Source organism: Prionailurus viverrinus, chromosome B4 (genome assembly GCF_022837055.1).
Source record: "Prionailurus viverrinus isolate Anna chromosome B4, UM_Priviv_1.0, whole genome shotgun sequence".
Taxonomy (NCBI): domain Eukaryota; kingdom Metazoa; phylum Chordata; class Mammalia; order Carnivora; family Felidae; genus Prionailurus; species Prionailurus viverrinus.
This window is the reverse complement of record NC_062567.1, coordinates 42,395,223-42,409,987: the sequence shown is the minus strand read 5'-3', so window position 1 is coordinate 42,409,987 and position 14,765 is coordinate 42,395,223. Positions and strand designations below refer to the sequence as shown.

Genomic DNA, 14,765 nt, shown 5'->3' with positions numbered 1-14,765 from the left:
AAGTGCTGGAGAAATTTGACGGAACAAGATAGGAAAAAACTTACGCTTTTTTTAGTATGGTGAAGAAATTGGAAAATACAATGATAGCTACTTTTGACATCTGAAAAGAGAAAAGAAGGGCCCAATTTTATATATATGGTCTCCAAAATAAAACTGAAGTCAGCGGGTCGAAATAATAACAAGGTTGTTATTGCAAGGAATTTGTAGCCAAGTATGAACTGTTCTTTTCAAGGTAGTGAGTTCCCCATCACTCGGGCTGTCAGGCCACTTGACAGGTGTATTATGTATGGAAAAATTTCTCGTATATTAGAAAAAGACACCGAATGTCTGGTTGAGCTGGATACAATTTAATATACCTTCAAGCCATGAGATTACATGATTCTAGAACATTTGATAACACATGTAAAGTCACGAAAGCCCAATAATTTAATAATACATAACAGAATTATAAGCCCATATTAATTAAAAAGACCCTATAACTGTACAGTTTAATTAGATCTCACCTTACCAGAGGCCTGGCTCCTCCTTGGACCCACAGTATCAGTTACTTAATAATAGGTGGTGAGAAACAGTGACGCATCTTCAGGACGCGTCAAGTTCCTCCCAGTTTTCAGTATAGAGGTCATCAGCTGCTCTTTCACTGCCTCTGGGGAAAACCGCGGCACCTAAAAATGGACCATGACCTTTGGAAGAATATCCAAAGTAGTATCTGTATTTTTAGGTGGTTGAGCTGCAAAACAAAGCTTCTAGAAGAAGTTGGTCATTTCTGCCCCTTCCATACCTGAACTTGTAAATCTCCCCAAAGAGTTCAGAGATCCTACCTTGCACATTTGGAAGTCAATTCTTATAGGTTTCCGGGTAGGAAATATTCTCATATTGTAGCTGATGCAGATAAAACTCCCCCTTCTTCCACTGACCTATGACTTACTGGATTATTGTCTCATCTGAGTCCTATCATTTGCTGGTGTTCGTTGCCTGCAAGTTTTTCAAGAGTTCTTGCTTCCCAAGTTCCTGACTATTGTGTTTGGGTTACCCTTCAAAATGCACAGGGCTCGCCAAAGAAAGGTAGTTCATAGAAGAACAGAATGTTCTCTAATGTATGTGGATGTTCCTCCCCCACCCCGTTAAGGGGAAGCCTGTGCAGTGCCACACTTTGCAGGACAAAGCTGGCCATGAAGAGTCAGGGTGACAACTGGGTGGGGGGTGGGGAAGACAAAGAGCATGATGGACACAATAGGCCCTAGCAACAGGAAGGTTTGCTTCCTGATTCTAGAACACTTACTGCGTGACCTTTCATAAGTTCCCTAACTTTCCTGTGCCCTGGTTTCTTTACCTAGGAAAGGAGAATAATAAAATTGACTTGGGTTTGTATTGGACAAAATAACATACTCCGGTGGGACACAGTTAAGCACTTAATAAATGTGAGCTGTTATTATTCCTCTCAACGGTATTGAGAGAAACCCCATGGTTTCTGAGCAGCAGGAATCAGCTGGAATCTTGTAAGTAAGGAACACTGAGAGCTAAAGGCCTTATGGGAGTTTGGCCCTGGGATGGGAGTTGTGAATCTGTGATAAAGAACTTTCTTTCCAGAGAAGGGTCTTGACTTGTAATAGCGAGCCCAGGTTGACTGATGTGAGCCAGCTCCACAGTCTTATCTGTCCTCCGTCTCGTTTGCATCTTCTGTGAGGGTTCCAGTCAGTGCTTCAGCCAAGACCCCATGGCGACTTACTACTGCCCCCTAGAGGACTGAGGAAGTCGCTAGCAGGAGCCAGGTCTGCTCTGCCAGGAAGTGTATCCCATGTTAGCGACTTCCCTCAGAGCTGGAATATCTTCAAGTGAATCTGGGGTCACTTAGTGTCTCAGCCTCTCCTTTCCTCACCAGAATAATGGGGAGAGTAATGTCTCACACACAGGATCGTGGTGAGAATCAAATAAGATAGGAGCACGTGTGAAAATTTATGATTCTAGATGTTTCTGCCATTATGTCATGGTTATAGTAGCAATAATTATTTTCTTTGACAATTCTCTTTAAGGGACCTGCTAGGGTGAGAAGACTTTGCAATAGGGCTCTCCCTTAGAATCAGAGTAGCCATCAGGCTCTGACGGTGGTTCTTAGTCCCACACCCTGATACAAAATAGCTTTCCAGTGCGGTGAGGGCTAGGCTTCAGCCTCCATGACAAATTTGCAACCTCCTGAGGCCAGGAGGGGGTATTTTCTGGGACCTGGAGGAGCTAGACTTTCCCCCCTGCCTCTCTGAGAAGCAACTGGTGGTAATGGTGGTAATGGTTAGGTGCAACCTAATTTCGCCACAGTCCTTATCAGAATTTTCCATACTTCTGGCTTAGCCCTGCCCCCAGTTCCCTTCCCACCTTTGCTCCAGGGGCATTCTCATCGGGTGGGGCGTGGCTTGCTTTTTCTTTTCTTTTCTTTCCGTCTTTTTTTTTTTTTTTCTTTTTTTTCCCTACAACCACTTGGAAAAGCTGCCTTGAGGGACCTGAGGCTGAGGGTTGCATAAAAGCTCAAGGGAACTCTGTCCATCACACTCAGGACCTGCTTCCTTCCACTTAACCTCCACCAGCCTCTTGCGCTCCCGCTGGCACCATGCTGAGGAAGGCCCTGATAGTCACAGCCTGGTTTACCTTGGCTGTGGCTTACCCTGTAATACTCCCGGGTAAGTGGACCATTGGGAGGTCTGTTGGAGAATGAAACTAAAATTCTTTTATGGGGTGTATGTGGGGGGAGTGTGGGGGGGTGGGGGGGGGTCTTTCTGCAGAAACAGAAAGAGCAAAAGACAAAGACTAGCAGTGAATGTTGTAAAGTGAAGTGGGTGAAATTATATCCACTTGGTGTTAAGTTGGAGATGGGCAGGTGGCAGAGCCCCGGCGCCTTGGACACATGGAGTGCTAAGCTAAAATGTGGATTAGGTGCTTGAACTGATCTCATAAAGGTAATAAGTTTGGGCTAGATGGGCTTAGGGTGGGTGATGGGAAAACATCACTACCGAGGGTTTTCTGTGGCCCTATTCACTCTTGGGTCCTAAAGAGGCTTTATTCTATTTAGTGCCGGTTGAAAAGTCCTAGGTTGTATCCTCATTTTATAGCAGAGTGCAGTTCAGAGTGCTTCAGCAGTTCATTCAGTCACGTGCAATGGAAATCAGGGTGTCTGGAATGGAAACTTATGAATCACACTGAGAAAGGAAAGAAATAGGGGTCTTCCTGAACCGGAGAGAAAAGGAAAGCTTTCCCCTAAGGGCTTTCTTTTCTACTTCTTTCCGAATTCAATTTAATTTCTCCGGAGAAAGGTGTTCATTCTTTTGCGTTAAAATAATTACTTTCAGGGCCACTGGGTGACCTAGTCAGTTAAGCGTCCAAGTCTTGATTTCGACTTAGCTCATGGTCTCATGATTCGTGAGTTCGAGCCCTGCTTCGGGGTCTGTGCTAACAGTGTGGAGTCTGCTTTGGATTCTCTGTCTTTCTTTCTCTCTGCTCATCCCCCACTCATTCTCTCTCTCTCTCTCTCTCTCTCTCTCAAAAATAAATAAACGTTAAAAAAACTTTAAAAATAATTACTTTCCCCCATCCTCTTCCTCCCAGAACTCCCTCTGATACCTTTCAATTGATCAGATGCTGTATTTGGGGTTCTTTACTGTATACGCATGAATGATACAGCATAGTGACTAAATTAGAGAGCTAATGATTTTGGCCTCATTGGCAGTGTGCCCATAACCTGGTCATCGAGGCTAGGCAGCCACAATGACTGGGTATATTTCACTACAGTGAAAGATTCACTACAGGCTCAAGAAGACCCTGGTTGTAAGCTCATCAGGTCTACATGGTTATGATGCTCTTATGGTGAGCAAACCCCCAAATATCTGGATTGTGCATTCTATGGGAGAGACTGGGAAGTTGGGTCCTAGACTTCACCCAATAAATGAAAAACCGGTAGGAGTAGCCCATTTTAGAGTCGATTCCATTCTGGTTTATGCACCTTGGAAATAGCTGTTTTCCTGGCTCCTTCCCTTTTGGTTTCTCTTTTTAGTTTTCAGGAACCTGGAAGGATTATATCCAAGGAAGGATATCCTTGGAGTTTTTATTCTGTTTCTGTCTGACTAATTTGTATATAGAGGCACAGTATTGAATTCTTCTTCCTAAACTGACCCTCTCAAAGAAAGATGGTGTAGCAGGCTTTGAGCATACTCCCGGGTGGCAGTTAAAGTCTTCTGCCCTTTCTAGCACTTGGCAGGAGAGAAACTTGTGGTGAGACCACATTTGACTCAATATACTCTTTTATGTTCCAGATTTTCCCCGGAAAAAGATCTAGCTTGAAGTAGTGTAGAGATGGTGAAAATATTCTTCCTAGATAGTACTTAAATAATTCTTCTTCCTCCTCCTCCTCTTCCCCTTCTTCTTCTTCCTTTTCCTCTTCTTCTTCTTCTTCTTCTTCTTCTTCTTCGTTGTCGTCATCTTCTTCTTCTTTTTTTTTTTTGGCTCCTCTGGAATTCATTACTGACCTAGACTTGACCACTGACCTTGAGTTGATTAATGCCCTTGGATTTACCACTGAACTAGAGTCCCCTGCCATCCTGGAGTCATCTACTTACCCAGAGTCCACTGTCACCCCAGAGTCCCCCACCGACCTGGAGTCATCCACCACCACAGAATTCACTGCCACCTTGGAGTTGACCACTGACCCAGAGTCCCCCACCGACCTGGAGTTGTCCACCACCACGGAGTCCACTGCTGCCCTGAAGTTGACCACTGACCCAGAGTTCTCCACCGATCTGGAATTTTCCACTGACCTGGAGTCCTCCACCGACCTGGAGTTGTCCACTGACCTGGAGTCCACGGCCACCCCAGAGTCAACCACTGACCTACTCTCCATTGGTGTAGAATTGACCACGGATGTGCATCTTGAGAACACACCAACCTTTGGTAGGTGAGGGTTTGGGCTTCAGAGGAGGCCTGGGCAGGAGTTGGTGAGCTCCCATTGCATTTCTGAGAGAAAGCCTACTTTCCTCCAGTGTACTTGATTTCCCAATGTAAGCTGATGATCAAAGCCATCCTCCATTTTGTTTTCCTAGAATTATCTACTGAAGTGGAATCAAACACTGATAGCTCTGACGAAGCAACTGCTGAGGCTACAGGTAAGGATTTCTGACTTCAAAATGCAGAAATTTCTTCCTTCCTCCTTTTTCTTGTTTATAGGTCATTGCGTAGAAATGTCCCGAGGGGGGCGCCTGGGTGGCGCAGTCGGTTAAGCGTCCGACTTCAGCCAGGTCACGATCTCGCGGTCCGTGAGTTCGAGCCCCGCGTCAGGCTCTGGGCTGATGGCTTGGAGCTTGGAGCCTGTTTCCGATTCTGTGTCTCCCTCTCTCTCTGCCCCTCCCCCGTTCATGCTCTGTCTCTCTCTGTCCCGAAAATAAATAAATAAATAAATAAATAAATAAATAAACGTTGAAAAAAAAAAGAAATGTCCTGAGGTATCTTATACATTTGGGGATACTTTTGCTGCTTTTTCTCTATGGTAGAGGGAAGTTTTGCCAAAAGTTCTCTGAAACTTGTAGAAAATTGAAACATTTTCCCCGAGTGTCAGAAACCGGAATTGCTTGGATGCCAACATAGCTCCATCCCAGAGGTCTGCCCAGACCTGACCAGGACCAGCCTTTAGGGCTTCTCAAAGAGGAGGGGCTTGGTGTCTCCAATGGACTGAAGTATGTGGTGGCCAAAAAGGGGTTGACAATTTCCTTTTCTCTGCCAGTTCATTACCATTCAGTTTACATAGAGAACTTTTTGAGAGAAGGTTATGGTAAATGTAAATCTTATTTGAATATAGACTAAACAAAAGAGAAAAGAGATTTAAAAGCTTTATGAGTTAAGCAGTGGTCCTATCTTTGCCCATCCCTCTTTCCAGTCTCTACCTTCTTTCATTTTTCTGTCTTCCACCTAGCCAAGGGGCCATAAGATTTTGATGCTTTCTACCCCCACAAAACAAACCCCAATACTTTAAGGGATGCCTGGGATGTTTGCCAAGAAAGACTCTTGGGTCTTACCTACAAAAGCAAATTTCTATACGATCTGATTCTTATGTCTGCAAATAATACCTAAAATTTATCGCGATTGTCTATATTCCAGCACTGCTCTAAGTGTATTGGGGTATCGCAGGGAGTAGTGGGAGGAATCTAGAAATGGTATGTTAGTGGAAAGGCCTATTTTGAGAAAGTGTTGTTTCCCTGGCTTTAACATCTTCCTCTTCCACCAATTGTCTTCCTCAAAGAATTGACATCATTTGCAACACAAAGCTCTACTTCACTATTGTGTTCCAATTACCCAAACTGTAATCTGGCTTGATTAAAGAGTTCATCTGTGTTAATGGTGTCTCCCCCTGCCCCCTCCCATGGGGCGTTAGGAAAATTCTCATGTTTGACTACAAGATCCATCTGGTCATTTTTGCTAATACACTGGACCTCGTACCTGCTTATCAAGAGATGCTTTCTGACTGTGGAATTTACCCATAAAATGAGGGTCTTTGTTTTTTTTCCCCCTCACCATAATGTATTTATTTATTTAACTTTTTTTTTCAGTTTTATTGGGATGTAATTGACATCAGCTTAAGGTGTACAATGTAGTGATTTGATATGAATGTATATTGAGAAGCTGTGGTTTTTAATAGAGAAAATCAATGGAAGTTTTAACCTTTTAAGTTAAGAAACGTACTCCTTTATTTCTAGAAAATGTCACTGCCACTTATTCAGAAGAGCCCATGACTAGAGGACCAGGTAAGGCCAAACAGCTTTGTCTTTCTTGCCTATTCTTGGTCTTTAAGGGATTTTTTTTTCCTTGAGAGGCTTTCCAGAACAGACTCAGGAAGTGGGACTCTGGTAGGTACTCTGCCTCTGTTTATACCCTTCTCACTCATGTCTGCTCAGCTTCTGGGGGAGAAGAGGGAATGAAGTTATAACAAGTGCACGTGCTGCTCTTAGGGACTTGTAAGTGTGAGTGGAGACCTCCCCTTAAACCAGATCATCCTCCTGGAGTGCATCTGTGTTCCATTTCTAACCGTAGGATTTCAGGTATGGCAGAGGACCCTGGCAGTTGGGAGAAGGAAGGTGTGGGTGCCACAGACTTAGTGGAGCCCTCTGTTTACCAGGGCTACGTGATGCGGTTAACTGAACGCTAGACCCACTGCGAGTGATCCTTACTGACGTGAATAAAACCATTTCTTTACTTAATTTCAGAAGAGCCCAGCACCTCCGTGGGAAGCAACGAGTATGTCTAAGTACCTTTTTGTAAGTTTCTTCTCTCTGGCCCTGATTCCTTATCAAGGGTTTGATACCATTTTCAGTGCTGGTTTTTGTACACTGGGAAAGGAGTCCAAACTGACAACTTCCAAGATGCTGAGATCAGTTATAAAAGCTCACATGAGCTCAAAGGCAACCTCTTTCCTCTCTGATGTTTGTCTTGATTGTCTGGTTGTTCAGCAACCAAATAAGCATACAATAAACAAGTCTTCTTGCTTGAGTTTCCCAAGATTGCATTTTCCTGTCTATCTTGGATGTGGATTCCAATTCAGTATATGGAGTCTTTTTCAAAGGAAGAGCCTGAAGAAAAGTCATCAGATTTTCCAATGCACAGACTATATAATTCAGTTAAAAACTGTAGAGCCTCAGAGTTCTGAATCAGGAGGTTCCAGTTTTACTAAGTGGCCTCATTTTGGGCTTTTTTGGGAAGCCTCTAAAATGGTTTCTTCATGAAATAAAGTGGCTACCTGGACAGTGTGTAAATATCTGACTTGAAACACAAGGAGAGGGAGGGAGAATAAGGAGTTTACACCTTAAGGAAATGAAGTCACATGTCCAAGGTCACAGTGGGCAGCGGGAAAGATGGGGGTGATCTGTTGAATGCTAGTTTCTCTTGGTAACTCCTTTTTTTTTTTTTTAATTTAGAAATTGAAGCAGATTTTCCATTAGTTGTGACCATCACCCTTCTAACCACAACTTTCTGAGAAGATTCTGAGCTTCTGAACAAGGCTTCCACCCCATTATTGGAGATTGAATATTATAAAGGCCTAGATGTACCTGTTGAAGATAAATAGTGACAGGAGTTGCACCCACACAAAGGAGGGGTGTCTTTTAACTGTCCCATTTCGCAGGGGCTCAATAAATGTTGATTAGAATTGAATTTTGAGAGGGTTTTTTTTATTTTATAAAAGGACAGATTGCTTATTTGCTTTGTGTTAGTACTAATAATCATTTTATTCCTCTCTGGTAGATACTTTATAACCAGGCTTTAACTCTTGATGGCCCCAAGAAAGCATGAAATCAACTATGGAAAATATATTAGTTTTCCTATTCCTGCTGTAACGAATTACTACAAATTTAGTGGCTTAAAACAACACAGACCTATTTTATAGTTTTGTAGCTCAGAAGTCTGAAGGCATCTCACTGGGTTAAAAATGTGTTGCTGGGGCTGAGCTCCTTTCTGGAGACTTTATGGAAGAATCTATTTTCTTGCCTGCTTTGTTTGGCCCTCTTTCATCCTGAAAGTCAGCAGCGGCTGTTTGATTCTCTCATTATATCACAGTCACTGACACTGACTACTGCCCGTCTCTTCCACATTTAGGGACCCTAAGAACACATCGGGCCCTACCTGGATAATCCAGGATAATCTCCATTTCAAGGTCAGTTGACTAGCAACCTTAATTCCCATTTGCCATGTAACTTAACATATTCACTGATTCTGGGAATTAGTCAGTGAGCGTCTTTGTGAGGCCATTATTCTTCATACCACAGACAGGACAAGGCATCTCACTCTAAAACTGGTTTGGTTCATTACAGGATGGAGATAATTACCCATGCTTTTTTTTTTTTTTTTTTTTTTTTTTCCTTACACTAGATTTTTACAAGAGGATATATATGAATTTATGTAAAATTAGTTGGCGTGGCACATATTTGTAATTTCGCAGTATGCAATAGCATAAATGACAAACTAAAATGGCAGAAACGTAGAGTGATAGGCAGAGTTGAAAGTGGGGAGAATACAGATTTTAGGTGTATATCTACCACTTGGGAACCCCAGCTTCCTTATGTAAAATGAGTCAATTACACCAGGTTGATTGAAAATTCCCTTTTTCTTCTTAATATATTTCAACACAGAATACACCAGTGTTTGGGAATATTAACTCAAAGAATGAGTAGCTTACTAGCTTGTCTCAGCGAAAATTATTCCATGCTTTCCAGTGATTTTTACACAATATGCAATAAATCCCTCACTCTTAGGATGAGTTGGCCACAGAGCACATCAGATTTTAGGATTCTTTATCCTGGCTCTATCAAGCCCCTTATCTCAGGTCTTTTCTTCTAAATAGGAAAGTAGTTCCAAGGCCTCTGCTGATCTCTTTTAAGACGATAAATCTATTTCTGTTTTGCCAGTCAACGATTTTTCCAATTTTTCTTCCTATTTTCTCCTTAGTTTCAAGTACATTTCAGCATGGACTTTTATGATGGACCGTTGGAATGGTTTATGCAATTTAGCCAGGAAAATGTGATAGCTGCCTCCAGCTAGGCACTCATTAGTACCTATCTAGAATAGAAAAAAAATTTTCATTTCAGATTCTGACTGATCAGTTAAAGGTAGCTGCCTAGAGACTAATGAGATGACTACCAAACCTGGGGATTGGTTGAAGGGGGAATTTGTAACATGTGTGCTGACCATTTGCTGATCCTAGTAGAAGTGGCATTGAAGCTATGGGTTCAGATGAGGTCATTTAGGAATAGTATATATACTGGAGGAGTTAGGCACCTGACAGAGTTATAGAAACTTGACATACAGAGCAAGCAAATGACAAGGAGCCCCACACAATTACTGTCCTCATAACAGCAGCTACCACTGAAGGCTTGCCTATGGGAGGCATGGCCTGAGCTGAGAGCTTTACATAAGTTACTTACACCACGTAAATATGTATGATATTATTAATTGCATGCAATTGCGCCCCCAAATAAGTAATATTTGTGCGATTTATAGACAAATATAAATATCAGCTTGAAACATGAAAAAAAAATGCTGTTACAACGCAGTAACAACAACAATAAAGAGTTACAGGACATTTTAGAACAATCATAAGGAAAATCATAAACCACAATAAACAGAGACCAAAAATAGAATGGTTAATGGCATAAGAGAAATAAAGATAATCCTTAACTATCTGTGGAAGCCTGCTTGGGGGAAAGTGGTACCAAATAGAAGGAGGCCAGTTGTCCTCATAACTTGCTGGCGAGGCTCAGGGGTTACAGGCACAGGTGCTGTTAAGATTAGGCTTAAGGACAGGTGATGATGGTGGTGAAACAGGTGACAGGAAACAGGTTCATATCCTCCCTTATTCCAGCAGGTGAGATTAGATTTATTCTCTAGAAAATTGACCCAGAAAAGTGCTGGACTTGGGACTGCCGTCACTGAAGAAGATTCGAGGGAGATGCCATTCTAAAAGCAGGGCAGTGGAGTGAAGTGAATGGACAGACACCCAGTCTCTTACCCTGGCCAGCTCCAAAGTGCCAGCAGTGAGGATTATGCCTGCCATGCAGTCTTCAAATTCTTCTGAAGAGTTGGAGTGGTCTCAGAGGTAGCATCTGGAGATAGGTCTTCAACAGACTGGGTCTCAGGCCACCCGATCGTTCTCCTGTGAGGCACACGATTCTATAAAAGCCTTGCAAGGCACTCAGTTTTCTGATTATCTCAGTGCCTCATTTTCATGTATAAAAAGAAAGCAGGGCATCACCAGACATTTGAAGACAATCTCCATCAAATAACAGTTAAGGAGCAGTAAAAGGGGAATTCAGAAGAAATGTAGAAAACACGAAGAGCAGAAGAAACCTTTAAGAAACCGTAATGGATAAATTCTGAAGAGTAAGAATGGATACTACATCCTTGCAACAAGAATAGGTTGCTATTGAATAAAGAATCAACCAGCGGTGCCTGGTTGGCTCAGTGGGAAGAGCATGGAACTTTTTTTTTTTTAAGTTTATTTTTGAGAGAGAGAGAGAGCACGCAATCAGGGGAGGGGCAGAGAGACTGGGACAGAGGATCTGAAGCTGGCTCTGTGCTGACAGCAGACAGCCCCATGTGGGGCTCGAACTCATGAACCATGAGATCGTGACCTGAGCTGAAGTCAGCTGTTCAACCAACTGAGCCACCCAGGCGACCCTGGAAGAGTGTGCAACTTCTTGATCTTGGGGTCATGAGTTTGAGCCTTTGTCGGGTGCAGAGATTACTGAAAACAATAAATAAAAACTTAAAAAAAAAAGAATCAACCAGAAAACATAGAAATACTGGCAATTGTGAATTTAGATGATAAGTTTAATAGAAGATGAAATTAAGAAACTCCCTAAAAAAAAAAAAGGAAAAGAGATGGTCAGTGAGAAAAGAAATGAGAAAATTCAATTAACACAAATTTCAAAGAAAACAGAGCGGGAAAGAATTTATCAATGAAAGGCTGCATTTCCCAGAACTTAAGGACGGCTCTCTGTATTGAAACTGCCCAGGGTTCATCCACAGGCCCACACTTAGCATTTGTAGGGGCCAGTGCAGGAATGTAAATGGAAGTTTGCATACTCTATCTCTAAATACGCATAAGTTTTAAACTGAGCTAGATAGAACCTAGGTTCCGGTCACATATCCACCCACGTATACTGCCTTTTCCTTGGAGACTGCCCCTTTGACCAAGCCTAGAGACTAAAGGAGCCCTGTGTTCCCCCACACCACCCATGCCCTTGTGAAGTGAGGGGCAGGCAGGGACAAGCTGTTTGCAGGAATAGCAAGAGGGAAGCTGGTCTGGTGGGGGAATGACTTGGTCAAGCTTGTGTGGGAACCTGCTAGGCAAGGTTTCCTCCCTCTTGTCTCACTTCTGATTTGGGATTTCCAGAAAGTTTTGAACACCTCCCCGGTGGATAGCCTTGAGCATGGGAGTGGCAGATAGCACAATTTCCCTGGGGGGTGGGAGAACCTGTCTGCCTTGTTTCTGGTGCCCCAAGGCAGAGAAGCTATGAATTGTTTCTCTTTACACATTCACAATCCTGCATTCTTAGTCCTGAAGGGCCTGTGCCCTCCCATAATTCTTGTTTTTTTCAAAAATTTACTTGCTGAGGGGCACCTGGGTGGCTCAGTTGGTTAAGCATCTGACTCTTGGTTTCTGCTCAGGTCATGATCTCATGGTTTGTGGGTTTGAACCCTGCATCTGGCTCCCCACTGAGCATGGGGCCAATTTGGGACTCTCTCTCTCTCTTTCTATTTCTGCCCCTCCCCCATTTTCTTTCTCTCTCAAACACTTAAAACAAAAACTTACTTGCTCAGCTTTTAAAATAATTTCTAATGAGAGTAAAGAGAAAAAACAATGCCTTTGGTTTTGATGTTTGTGTGGGAACCCTTTCTAAATTTCAGGACCCAGGATCGGGGGCTCATCTTGGAACATTGAGACCCCAGTACTATAAATGAAAAAGACAATCCACATCAGCATATATCTAACTCAATTTTAGGGATAAAAAGATGATGCTGAAGATCTCAGTGAGAAGAACAGTCATTTGCAATGAACTGAGGGTCAGCATGATAATGGAACAAGAGAGGAAGCCAGAAAACAGTGGAAAGGTATCATAAACATTCTGTGTAAAAATAATTTTCAACCTAGAATTTTATATCCAGTCAGAGTATCAATTGAGTGTGAGGGTAGACGAAAGTCACTCTCAGACAAAAAAGATCTCGAAATATTTGCCTCTCATGCATTCATTTGCAAGAAGATATGGCACGATGTGCGTCACCAAAGGGGGAAAAAAACCAAGAAAGAGGAGGGCATTAACTCAAGATATTAATCACCCTACTAAAAAGAGAGCAAAGAAAATTTCCAGGACAGAACCAAATTATTTGATAGGTGTGAGGGTGAGGAAAACTGCATTGAGAGAGACATTGCAGATCTAGCTAGAGGTTGCAGGATGGCTTAGGTGTTTAAAAAACAGACACACAAATAAATGAGGAAAAGATAATGATTAAATCTAGGAAAAACAAAAAGTCCTGCAATGAAGGAAATATAAGTATAAGGAACAGGCGATGTTAGGTGCAGAGCTGGCGTTGGTGAAGATAGGAATTAACAGTAAACAAAGCCAAAGTACTTTTTTGTACTAAAAGAAGTCACCACCAAATAATCTTCAGCCGTTGGAGCTGGACACTACAGGGCTTACTAGGAGGGAGCAGTCCCCTTGCTGTCATTCACCCCACCTCTGTCCTCATCAGAAACAATTGGGGAAGAGCGAGGTTGTTATCAGAGGCCAAGTGGAGAGTGAAGGGTTGGAGTTGGGAGTGAGCTTTCCTTCTCCTTCCCTCTTGGTGCTTTCCCCTCCATGAAACCACCTAGGGAATCTGCAAGAGAATTACAGTAAAACCTTGGTTTGTAAGCATAATTCGTTCTAGAAACATGCTTCTAATCAAAAGCACTCGTATATCAAAGTGAATTTCAAGAACCATTGGTTCAGTTGTGATCATGTGACATTCGGCATCATGTACTACTCGCGTCGCAAGGCATTGCTCGTTTATCAAGTTAAAATTTGTTAGAAAGTTTTGCTCATCTTGCAGAACACTTGAAGAACAAGTTACTCTCAATCCACGGTTTTACTGTACTTGTAAAGGCCTCGTCATAGGGCTGTGTAACCTGGCACCTGGCTTCTCTCGAGGCCAGTGATGACAGAAAAAGAGAGACGTTGAAGAAAAAAAGAGAGTGACCAAGATGAAGCCACAGTGTCCTCTATAACTCATTCTCACAAGTGACATATCCCCATTTCTGCCACATTCTATTTTTAAAATTAACTTTACTTAAACAAGAACAAAACCAATAACATTTCACCCATTTCCCCCCCACTCTCCACCCCCTGCTTCTGGCAACCACTAACCTGTTCTCCATATCTGTGAGCTTTTTTTTTTTTTTTAAGTTTATTTATTTTGAGAAAGAGAGAGAGCAAGCGAGCAGGGGAGGGGCAGAAAGAAAGAGAGAAAGAGAATCCTAAGCAGGCTTTGCACTGTCAGGGCAGAGCCCAATGCAGGGCTTGAACTCTTGAATCTTGAGATCATGACCTGAGCTGAAACCAAGAGTTGGACACTTAACTGACTGAGCCACCTAGGTGCCCCTATATGAGCTTGGGTTGGTTTTTTTTTTAATAATTACACTTTCATTTAAAATTCCATATATAAGAGAGATCATACAGCATGTCTTTTTCTGTCTATTCACTTAGCATGAGATACTCTGTAGGTCATTCATGTTGGCCCCAATTCTTTTTTATGGTTGAGTATTTCTTATCTTTTTTATGTCTGAGTAATTTACGGTCGTTATTTCTTATCTTTTTGGTAATTTCCATCTAACAGGTGTTAGGTAATATCTCATTATGATTTTTATCTGAATTTCCCTGATGATTAAGGATGTAGAGCATCTTGTCATGTACCTGTTGGCCATCTGTATGTCTTTTTTGGAAAAATGTCTATTCAGATCTTCTGCTCATTTTTTTATTAAAAAAAATTTTTTTTTAATGTTTTTATTTATTTTTGAAAGAGAGACAGACAGAGCATGAGCAGGGGAGGAGCAGAGAGAGAGGGAGACATATAATTTGAAGCAGGTTCCAGGCTCTAAGCTGTCAGCACAGAGCCCGATGTGGAGCTCGAACTCACGAACCGTGAGATCATGACCTGAGCTGAAGTCAGACGCTTAACTGAGCCACCCAGGCACCCCAGATCTTCTG

The 14,765-nt window shown here is 42.4% G+C and overlaps 1 protein-coding gene across 4 annotated transcripts; it reads left to right on the top strand.

Moving 5' to 3' along the window:
• The first annotated feature begins 1,277 nt into the window (after positions 1 to 1,277).
• On the top strand, positions 1,278 to 8,173 carry LOC125170877 (flocculation protein FLO11-like). Of its 4 annotated transcripts, none has more exons than XM_047867773.1 (7): positions 1,278 to 1,499; positions 2,580 to 2,672; positions 4,570 to 4,932; positions 5,082 to 5,144; positions 6,729 to 6,776; positions 7,236 to 7,286; positions 7,944 to 8,173. In XM_047867773.1, exons 2-6 carry the CDS (start codon positions 2,603 to 2,605, stop codon positions 7,274 to 7,276), a joined length of 585 nt encoding a protein of 194 aa, XP_047723729.1. In that variant the 5' UTR covers positions 1,278 to 1,499; positions 2,580 to 2,602; the 3' UTR covers positions 7,277 to 7,286; positions 7,944 to 8,173. The 4 variants fall into 4 exon arrangements, with proteins under 4 accessions (XP_047723729.1, XP_047723727.1, XP_047723725.1 ...); XM_047867771.1 differs by having other exon boundaries at positions 4,516 to 4,932; positions 7,239 to 7,286; XM_047867769.1 differs by having other exon boundaries at positions 4,516 to 4,932.
• The last annotated feature ends 6,592 nt before the right edge of the window (positions 8,174 to 14,765 follow it).

Coding starts and splice junctions, on each gene's coding strand:
- LOC125170877 (XM_047867769.1), top strand. CDS start 2,603: ATGCTGAGGAAGGCCCTGATAGTCACAGCCTGGTTTACCTTGGCTGTG. Junction 4,933..5,081: donor TGAGAACACACCAACCTTTG/GTAGGTGAGGGT, acceptor TTGTTTTCCTAG/AATTATCTACTGAAGTGGAA. Junction 6,777..7,235: donor GCCCATGACTAGAGGACCAG/GTAAGGCCAAAC, acceptor ACTTAATTTCAG/AAGAGCCCAGCACCTCCGTG.